The sequence below is a fragment of the Malania oleifera genome, chromosome 4 (genome assembly GCF_029873635.1).
Source record: "Malania oleifera isolate guangnan ecotype guangnan chromosome 4, ASM2987363v1, whole genome shotgun sequence".
NCBI lineage: Eukaryota > Viridiplantae > Streptophyta > Magnoliopsida > Santalales > Ximeniaceae > Malania > Malania oleifera.
In genome coordinates, this window is record NC_080420.1 from 43925065 (window position 1) to 43935788 (window position 10724).

Below are 10724 nucleotides of genomic sequence, written 5' to 3' on the forward strand. Positions count from 1 at the left end.
GGATTAATAGCACCTGCCCCATGAACTCACATTATTATTGTTTCTACTTTTTGAGTCTGAAATTTTTCTAGGCACCCTAAACATCATATCTTGCATTTATTGAATCAATATTTGATATGGATTGTTCTTGGGGCATATGAACACCATACATGACTTGGTGTCTAACTTTTAAAGCATGTGTGTTTAGAAATGGTTTTACTAGTGAAGTACAAATTGTTTAACTTATATACACTAAAATTTATTTAAAAATGAAAATAGTACTTATATTGTTTAAACTCTTTTTTTTTTTTTTTTTTGCATCAGTATAAGTAATTAACAGTTTCTAAGCATATATTCAAATTGATAGGGGGAGCATCTAAAAAAGATTTTTTATCTTGCTATGTTCACCAATAGTTTTGACTTAGATTTGATTTGAAATTTTCTTTGACTTGTGTACTTTAAAGTATGATGATTTTATTGAAAATCTAAGATTGAGTCATGTTGTTTAGCCACAGGTGTCTTAGGTTTCGCCATATAATCCAGGTTTATATTGTCTAAACTGTTTTAGGATCTATATGGTTGGTTTTTCTGGTTATTTTTTGGAATATTTTGTGTTTAAATGTATACCAGAAAAATATAGCTTGCTTGAACTTTTATGTTAAAGTTTCTTTTTCAGCAAGCACAACCCCCAACATTTATTGAAAATCATAAGGGAAATATATATATATATATATATATATATCTTTTTATATTATATATTTGTATACATATATATTTATTTATATATACACTTTTAAAAGCAAGAAATGATCTTATATGGAATATATTTTATGTCTTACTTGCTTAAATGCTTTCATGACTTGTACTATTCTGTGTCAAAAATTGTATATCATAAAGTTTCAAAATTTTTAAGGGTGTTGCATAACTGGTTGATTGACTTTATATGAAATGTATGTGAACTTGTTAGACTACTTATATGCTCAAACCATTTTTTATGTGCCGCATGTTTTAAATTCCAATCTTTGCAAGGTCTTATATTGTGCTTAAATTGAAATGGTTTGTGTATATTTTTTATTTGACCTTATTCATTATGCCATTTTCTTTTGATCAGTTAAACTGTGTTGTGTGCTTAATTGTCATATATCTTTCAAACAATTGTTTTTATGCCCCATAATTTATACTAAAAAGGGGAGAGTTTTCTAAGAAAAATAAATATCATTTTTTTTAAAAAAAAATGGGGACTTCTCTTTTCTAAATCTGTTTCTAAATGATCAAAATGTTTTTTACTTAACTTAACCATTTTGCTAATGAAAAAGGGGGAGAATGTTTTTGAGCAAAATAATAATGATCGAAAGGGAAAATTTTAGGAGGAAATCATAGGGAAAATTATCTGAGCATGTGCTTTAACGCAAAAGTTTAAATGCATGATCATTTGTAATGTCTTCTTTCGTGAATATGGTTGACCTTTATTGTTTGTATTTTACATTATGCATATTCTTTAGGGGAGCCTTTTTGGGCTTATATTATTTTGCTCTTAGGTGTTTGTCATCATCAAAAAGGGGGAGATTGTTGACTTTTTGAGTCTGATCCCTTCTTCGATGCTGACAAAGCGCCAGTATCTTATGTGTGCATTTAGTGCGTGAATAGGTTTTCATTTTAGTACGAACATAAGATACTAAAAATGGGATGCCAACAAGAACATAAAGCTCACACTCTCTTGGCGAATTCCATGGAAAATGATGAGCAAAAGAAGAAGACATTTTGATTCTACTTGTATGACATTTAATTTTTATTATTTTGGTCATGCATCTGTATGAAATGGATGAAAGCTCAGAATGACTGTAGATAGATCCTAGGGACCAACACACTTCACAGAAAACGTTTTTCTTAACAACTAAATCATACAAAAAGGTTTAAATTGGTTAAGGTCAAAATCAGGGCAAAAACAAAGCCTCCGAATGACCTTCGGTTAATTAACGTTGGATTTTTGGTTTAGTTAAAGAGCCTCGATCGACCAAAGCCTTATGTACTAAATGACTTGGTCGATCGAACCTGCCTCGTAAGGCATGTGCTGCAAGGCCTCAGTCGACTGACCCTTTATATGTTAAATCACCTCAGTCGACCGAACTCGCCCCGAGGGCACATTTGTAATTTTGGCATGCTCGGTCAACTAACTGATTGTGTGTTATATTACCACTGTCGACCGAATCACTGTTCGCCCAGGAGTCAAAATGTTGACCATGTATTGGTCAATCGAACTATTTTTGAACTAACCTTCCTCGGTTGACTGACCTATACAAATACACTTTTTCTAACTACTTAGTGGACTAAACTTATAGTTCAAAAAGAGTTTGGTCGACCGAATCTATATGAATGGTCAATCGACCTTTGTCTTGGTCGACCGAAGCCACGAAGAGGTTCAAAATCGCCCTAAGACAATCGGCCAAATCCTTAGTTCATAATTGCCACAGCCAACCGAACTTATTAATATGGTCAATCGAACCTTGTCTATGGTCGACCAAACCTCTCGAGTTTCAAATTTTTTAAGGGCTTAAATGTAATTAACTTTTAATTAAATAATCTATAAAATACCCAGCGTGTCCTTAATGGTCATAATTTCCTGTAAATCTATAAATACTCCTTCATAACCTCATATTAGTAACTTTGATTAACTCCAAATTCTCTCTGAACTTTTGCTAATCAAAGTTCCCCAAAATCAATTCTTATTACTAAAACTATCTTTTGGGGTAAAATTTTTTAAACAAATCTCTCTCAACTCTCTTTCACTTGTTTATTTCAAAATCATTTTGAAGAGAGTATTTTGTTTTGGGCATATCATTTGTATTCACACGCACATACTCTCACTCGTTATTTATTTTTTGAAAATCATTTTAAGAGTATTGCTTGGGTTTCTTCCGATTATTATTATTATTATTTTTTTTGGGTAACGCCAGGTATCCACAGCCGTCAACGCGCGTCCGTTTTACGGTCCGCACGCACCGGCATGTGACTAATCCCACGCCCTGTAGCAGGAGCCCCACCCACCACAGAGAGGTAATTCAGGCGCCCGCTGCAGGAATCGAACCCGGGATGCCAGGATTAGGCTCACCTCGTGAAAGGAAATCCCGGAGTCCGCCCTTGCCAACTGAGCTCAGCCCTGGGGGCAGAATTGAATAAGTGGACAATTCTTCCGATTATTTTTCGATTATTTTCATGATATATATTCTTGGGAGAAATTATTTATTGCACAAATATTTTCTTGAACTTGAACTCTAGATTCTCTAAAATACTTTTATTTGTAAAAATCTTTGTTGAAAAACATAATAATCATTTTATATCCATTTATTTTATTTGTGCACATACTATTTGAAAAACAACCTTACTCTACTGAACTCATAATTCATATTATAAGATAGGGCATGCATTTGAGCTTTTAATGTGTACATCTATACTTGTATTTAGAAACGTATTAATGTGTACAAAAATTATTTTTATTGTACCGGTTGGGTTCAGCTCGTAAATTGAATCGGCGAGTTTCAACCCCGTAAGTGAGACCGATTCGGTTCAGCTCGAAAATTGAACCGGGGAGTTTTCGCCCTGTAAGAGAGACAAGTTGGACTCAACCTTGTAATTGAGCTGGGGTTCACATTACCTCGTAAGGAAAGGTTGTAGTGGCTTCTGCTTCGCTCATTTAAGTGAGCAGGGATAGTGTAATCCTTAAGGGGTATGCCCAAGGCAGGAACAGGCTGATTTGTCGAACCTCAATAACAAATATCGCGTGTGTCTTTCTCCTTATCTCATTTAATTATTACACTTTAATTTTCATATGTGTATGTTTGCTTGTTCACTGCTAAAATTATTTGCATGCACACATTTAATTTAAATGAGATATCCTGCACACGTGTATGTCTGCACTAATAGTTTAATCATTTTACATACACATTTTTAATATTGAATGAGATATGAATTGTGGTAAATTGATGTAAATGTTTAATTTAGTCAAAATATTTTAAAATCCAATTCACCCCCCTCTTGGAATCATACTAATTCCAACACGTTTGACTGAAGAAATCGAGGAGAGAGAGAGAGAGAGAGAGAGAGAGAGAGAGAGGAAGGCGAGGAGAGAGAAACAAAGTTGAGCTGAGAGAGAGCACAATAAATAATAATTAATTATTTGTTCCAATTAATATGCAGCTTATTCAGTTCAATATCATGAAAGTCTTAATTAATTTGTCACCCTTTCCCTTAATTTTTGGCCTACAAATTAATTAAAGTGATAAATGCATGTACTTCTTGCCAGATGTTAATTAATTAATTAATTAGAAACCCTACCTACCAAGCTCGTCAGTTGGGGAAAAATTAATGTATGGATAGTTAAAAGAACGCATAAATATATCAAAATTAATTTTAATTGAGGACTATATACTTCATTCAAACTATAAAAAGATTAGTATTGAAACAATTAACGTCCAGCAAAAAAAAAAAAAAAGCACCAAAACAATTATCTAGTGTGTATTATTATATTAATCTTTTAAAAGAGATCATCCTTGTCTTGGAATTATCCAAACTTTAAATTCTAAATTCTCATAATTTAGAGTTTTTAAATATAAATTTAATTTATAATTGGTTGAATTATTTTCTCCTTCATTGCTATTGACTCATCTTATATTTACTATTTATCAGGAAAAAAAAAAACAACAATAAAAATTAAAATAAACCATGATTGTAATGACAAAAAAAAGAAAAGAAAACGACATTCAAAATCAATTAACAATGAATCATTTTAGAAAAAAGGAACCTCTTAATTGAGAATCATGATTTGTAATGACAAAAACTTTAAAAGTAAATCCCAAAAAATAAACTCCATCAACAAATCAATGCCAAAAATAAGGAACAAAATTAAAATATGCTATGAAAATGTGTCTGTCTACACTTTTTGTTTTATTTCTCTTATCAATTTTGACAAAAATTGAAGATGAAATCATATAGTATTCAATTGTTCTTTTTTTTTTTTCAATATATTACCATGCAATTTTTTAATATCTAAAATTAACATTTAGAGGCTAAATATCAATCATTCTACACAAATAGTTTGACTAAAACTAAAGAAAAATGAATATGCGAATTTAAAATATAATAAAAGTAAAGGTATTCAAAAAGTTTTAGAAAAATAAATAAGTCAAAGAATCATTTTTGACAATTTTTCAATTGTCATTCTGGATTTTTCTTCTTCTTCTTCTTCTATCGAGAACAGAGAATGCAACTGCAGCCACCATTAACAACTTCATCCCACAAAAGTCTTTCACACTCACTAGCCTTAATTTTGTCGTGAATTGTGTCTCACATTCTAAGGGAAAGTATAAAGGAAATAAGAGTGTAGCAGTGGAGCAAGGGCAGGATTTCTATTTTATCTGAAACCGTCGACGGTTTGCCTAAAACCATCGACGATTTGGCTCGGAACAGCTTACGAAGATTTTGAATTTTGAATATTTGGACGTTATTTTGGTTGGGTTTCGGGGGAAACTTCCAAGGAGGTTATATATGCATAGAATACGTTGTATATTGAGTGTCAATGGTATTGAGTGTCAATGGTGCCAAGTGTGGTTGAGAAGATTATTGAGACGGTTCTTGTATTGTTATTGTAATTTGGACAAGAAAATAGGAATCCTTATCGTTTGCCTCCGTGGATATAGGCATTACCAAACGACAAAATAAACTTCTATTTATTTATTTTTTTCTTCTTCTTCTTGACTAGTTTTTTTTTTTAATTTTTTTATAACTAAACTGATTAAAGGAGGGCAAGGGAGGAATTATAGACAGTTGAATGGAGAGAGAGAGAGAGAGAGAGAAAATTAAACCTCTCATCTTAGAAACAACCCAGACACAACAATATCTTATCAACATAAATTAAAATATTCTAGTTATGCATTTTCAATGCCTAAAAAGTATAAAACATCATCATCAAATTCAATTAAACCTAAGACAAACAATTATACCATGTAGTCATCTACCATTTAACAAATATGTTAAGTGGTCAATACCATAGTTATAAGAAAATAAATTGAAACGAAATAAAACATGTCACTTCCCCACCTCAGCACATACTCACACTCATCATCTACTCTATATCTTATTTTCATTTTTAATTTCTAATAAAATAATTACAAAAAATACCTTATTTCTCCAATTTTCTAAATTTGCATAGGAATTTCATTTTTTTTTCAAGATTTTTGATTTCTTATATAATTTAAATCATACAATAAATGCGAACAACTCTGTTCTCACTGGCTGAATTAAACGCAGGGAGCAGTGGACAAGATGCTGGCATTAGATGCAGCAAAGGGCAATCTCAAGCTCTTTTTCCCCAAGTCCCACACAACTCGAGTATCCAATTCTTTCCCATTTTCATCTAAAGCTCTGATATACATGATTAATTAATGATTTCCTCCATATATATATATATATATATATATATATATATATATATATATATATATATAACCAGAGAAAAGAAAAAAGAAGAAGAGGAAAAGAAATTGAAATAATCCCAGAAAAGATGGCTCCTTCTGTCAGAGCAGTAGCTTGCAATTGCAACGGTAGTAGTAACTATTGCTGTATATGCAGTAATACACAATTCAAGACCTCATTTTAGGTAGAAGAATCATGCATGCATGGTACTGGAATTTAAAGAGAAAAAACTGAACTCCATCATAACACATGCATCTGAAGAAGTAAGAGGAACAGAGAGTCTACTGGGAATTAGAGAAAACTAGCAAAGGAGGTATATACGTAGTGCTCATTTATCTATGTAACTAGTTGTAGGGCAAAACAGAGATGTGTATTGCGGCGGAAGGACCAGAGCTGGATGTCGTCGTTGCTTCGGAGTCCGGTTCTCGCAACGATGTCATTCCACTCCGAAACCAGAACATAACATGAGCTGGTGCTGCCTTTCTCCTTCTTCATGTCCCACTTTTTCAGTTGAATGCCCATGAATTCATCAAGATACTGCACATGTGGGCGATCAACCATCACCAAGGGCACCTCCATGCCGGCCAGCTTCTTTCCGGATGCGTTGCGTTGCGAGAGACAAAGGTCCTTCTCCTCTGCCGTCAGAAATTCCGACTTGACTTGGCGGAGTGGGATGGAGAGCCGATTGTGGTTCCTGCTAACATCGGTGGAGGAGAGCTTTTTCTGGATGACGAGGACAACGTCGGTGCCGCTAATCTCGGTGATGCGGTTTTTGAGACGATGGCTCATTTCAGGCACAGCCACTGCAACAGCTGCAGAATTAGTAACATGAGTGGTACTGGTACTGCATTCACCGGGATGATGGTGAGAGAAGATATGGAGGGAATTGGGTAATGATGGAAGCGAATTAGATGGCTGAAGATGGCTGCGAATCTTCTGCTTCTTCTTCTGGTTTTTTGTCATGATTAATGGTTTCTTGATGAGGATGTCTTTTGCCGTGGCTAGTACTCGCTTATTCGGCAGGGGCAGACGGATGATGAGTGCTGCTTTCTCCGCCAAAGGCACAGGCGGCGCTGCTGCTTTCTTGAGGATCTTTTCTCTGGGCGCCAGCCGCCCCCGCTCCCTGTTTTTCTTCTCCTTCTTCTTCTCCTCATTCCGGAGAACAGAGGATGCAACGGCAGCCACCAGTAGCAACTGCTCCAGTGGGTTGTCTGCAGGGATGTCCGACCCACGAAAATCTTCCATACTCAACACCCTCAATTCCTTCTCCTCCTCCATTACTATTGCTGCTCTTCTTCTTAAATTCTTCTTTTCCTTCAATTAGAATTGATTGAAGGCAGGCACGCAAGATATCGATCCAATTCCAGAGGAATTGAAGCACCACACCAATCTGAATATGAGAGAGAGAGAGAGAGAGAGAGAGAGAGAGAGAGATGGTGTGGAATTTGGACGGGACGACTATATTTAAACAAAACAGAGAGCAAGGCAAGGCACCGCCTTGCTCTAACGGTCACTTTTGTTAGCGAGTGACGGACGGTGAGAGACTTTCCAAACTCTTTCCCTTTAAAGCCACCAGACCCATATCCAAGTTTGGGTTTGAATTACCCAAACCAAAGCCTCATATGTTTGATCACCCCAGACCCAATACCATCATTTAAAAACTGAACCTGAGGTCTAGGCCCATCTGAAAGTTGATTTGCAGCCCACACCAACCTAAACTGCCATGTGCCAGGTCACACGCTTGACCAAGCCTGACTTGGGCTCAACCGAGTTCGCACAACCCGCCAAGTTGAGTCATATAATTCAACCCATCACTCGCTTACCAAACTGAAGGCGAGTTGACTCATCATCGTCTTCACCACAAAATCTGAAACCCTAGACCCAACAGACTCAAGCATGGACACTCAGATCAGAAAAACAATCATTGGCATTGATCACTAGTGAAAACCCGATCACACAAACATAAATTAAATCTCACTCATGAATCAAGTAAGCAAAAGTAAAAAAAATGGAGTAATAGAATCACTTATCTCGCGCCCCTTATTGTCCAAATTCGAGCTTCTCGCCTTGAGCATTGTTGGTGGTTCAAATTGTTTATCCCCAAAAGGGCAGACCAACAACGACATGAAGCTGGCCGCTTTTGATTTATGTTCAATTTTTATAATTTTGAGTAAAAATATTTTACAATAATAATAATAATAATAATAATAATAATGAAAGAAAGGGTTATTACTTATTAGTGATCATAACTTGGTTTGTGTTTCATGTTCTATGGGCCAATTTTGTTTCACATGGTTAAAGTTAGGGAGACTACAATTTCCAAAAATTAAAGTTATGAAAAATGTAAATATTTTTGCTCAATAATTTATTAAAAAAATATGAAAAAAAAATAAAAAGTAATATTTTAATTAAAAAGCAACATCCTTTTTGAAACTGGGCCTATAAAAATGCCCCTATATATCTCTATAAAAATAATATAAAATAAATAACACATAGTATTGATGCATTGGAATGATGAACAAATAGTTTTATAATTACAATTTTCTTAAAATTTTTTTTTTTTTTTTTGTGTTCATGCACTGCCATGTGTCATCGAATTTCGTTATTTTTATTTAAAAATAAATTTCTTAAACCTAAACTAAAGAAAAACAAAATAAAACCTAACATATATGAATATTAAATATGCTGCCATGTGTTTAACTTATTCATTAAATTGTCCCATATCTATCAAATTTTAAAATATATATGAATATTAAATATGCTTCTAAACATGAGATAAGATATTTATTTATTTATTTATTTCTTAACTTGTAGCATGACCTTTTATATAAAATAAAGTTGCAGCTGACCCTCTAATATTATTTCTAATTATAATTTCATAAAATATAATTTAAAATTATATATATATATATATATCTCCTCCCAGCTACAAACATAAATGCTGCATCAACTGTTAAGCACGCAACGTGCAAATCTCTTTTGTGTATCAGTCAAAAAGCAAGTCACCATGTTCGGAAACAGTTTGAAATCGATATTCATGTGTAACGGCCGCCACGTGGCAAAAACAAAGACCATAGTGCCGCGTCAGCTCCGCCAGGCAGGAGCTGTGACGGTCACGACTCACGCCCCAAGATGAATGGCATAACTGAAAATATTCCGTCTAGGGTGGGGCATAGCGTAATTAACGAGAAATGAAAGCGTACCTGATGAAAACCCGGTTCGCGGGTTAAACCGACGCCCAGCTCCGCCAGGCAGGAGTAGATCCGGCCGTCGCTGCCGTCCAGGTGCGGATACCGCTCCAAGCATGAATCGAAAACCTTCGCCAGAACCTTCGCGAGCGGATAGCTGATGGCGAATCCCGCTCCTCCGAACGCCATCTCGAACGAGAACAGCCGGTTCTGCTCGTAAATCTCCGATCCCGTTCCGATATAGTACCACAGCTCGTGATCGTACTTCGACAGCGTCTTCACCAGATTCTCCGGGAAGAACACGGTGTCGTCGTCGCCGAAGACGAACCACCGCACGTCGGAGTGGTTCAGCGCGACGGTCTCCGACACTACGCGCGCCACTCGAATCGCCGACCTGAGACCGTTCTTTTAGGTGTACCGGAACCGCGAAGTGTCCACGGAGATGCACACCGGAGGTGCTTCGTCATCATTACTGTGATCGGTACCGTTAAGCTTGTTATTACTACTGTCGGTGCCCTGATTCTTGGACTGATCATGCTCGAGGAAGACGCGGCCTCGCATTCGGCTGGGCTGCCACCATAGGCGGACGAACTCTTTGTGCTTGGGCCAGGAGTTGGCGCTGGAGGCGATTCCGAAGACGATGTGCTCGAGGGAGAGGGCCGGCGCCGGGGAGGACGCCGATTTCCGGAGGGAGGAGGGGAGAATTGTTTGGAGCTTGGAACTGTGGACTAGAAAGAGCGAAAGGAAGATGTAGACGAGGCATGCGGAGTTGATGATGAAAAAATGCAAGTAAATTTTAATTTGCATTTGAATTGAAGGGACCATTTTGTGTGGAAGAAGAATTGGGTCCTTTTATTTGGAGTGAAGAGCATGCGAGTCACGTGACCGTACCATATATGAAAGTTCATCAAACCTAGGCGCCTTTGCTTCCATTCTCAAAATGCCAACCTATAATATATTTATACCGTATGCATATAGCTTGAAAACCAAACAACCAAATAATTAAGCTCTAATTAATTTATTTTCAATCCAAAAAAGTATATAATTATTAATATGATGGACGGTTGATCATAACTTTACTCAGATATT

The 10724-nt window shown here is 35.9% G+C and overlaps 1 protein-coding gene and 1 pseudogene across 1 annotated transcript; both read right to left on the reverse strand.

Annotated features, from left to right (window-relative positions):
- Positions 1-6521: 6521 nt before the first annotated feature.
- LOC131152712 (B3 domain-containing protein At1g05930-like) lies at positions 6522-9577 on the reverse strand. Its single transcript, XM_058104525.1, has one exon. The coding sequence runs from the start codon at positions 7723-7725 to the stop codon at positions 6784-6786; it is 942 nt and encodes a 313-aa protein (XP_057960508.1). The 5' UTR covers positions 7726-9577; the 3' UTR covers positions 6522-6783.
- LOC131153778 (uncharacterized) lies at positions 9561-10460 on the reverse strand (annotated as a pseudogene).
- Between the last annotated feature and the right edge of the window lie 264 nt (positions 10461-10724).

Bases quoted from the DNA above. Each gene is read 5' to 3' on its own strand.
- LOC131152712 (XM_058104525.1), bottom strand. From the start codon at position 7,725: ATGGAGGAGGAGAAGGAATTGAGGGTGTTGAGTATGGAAGATTTTCGT.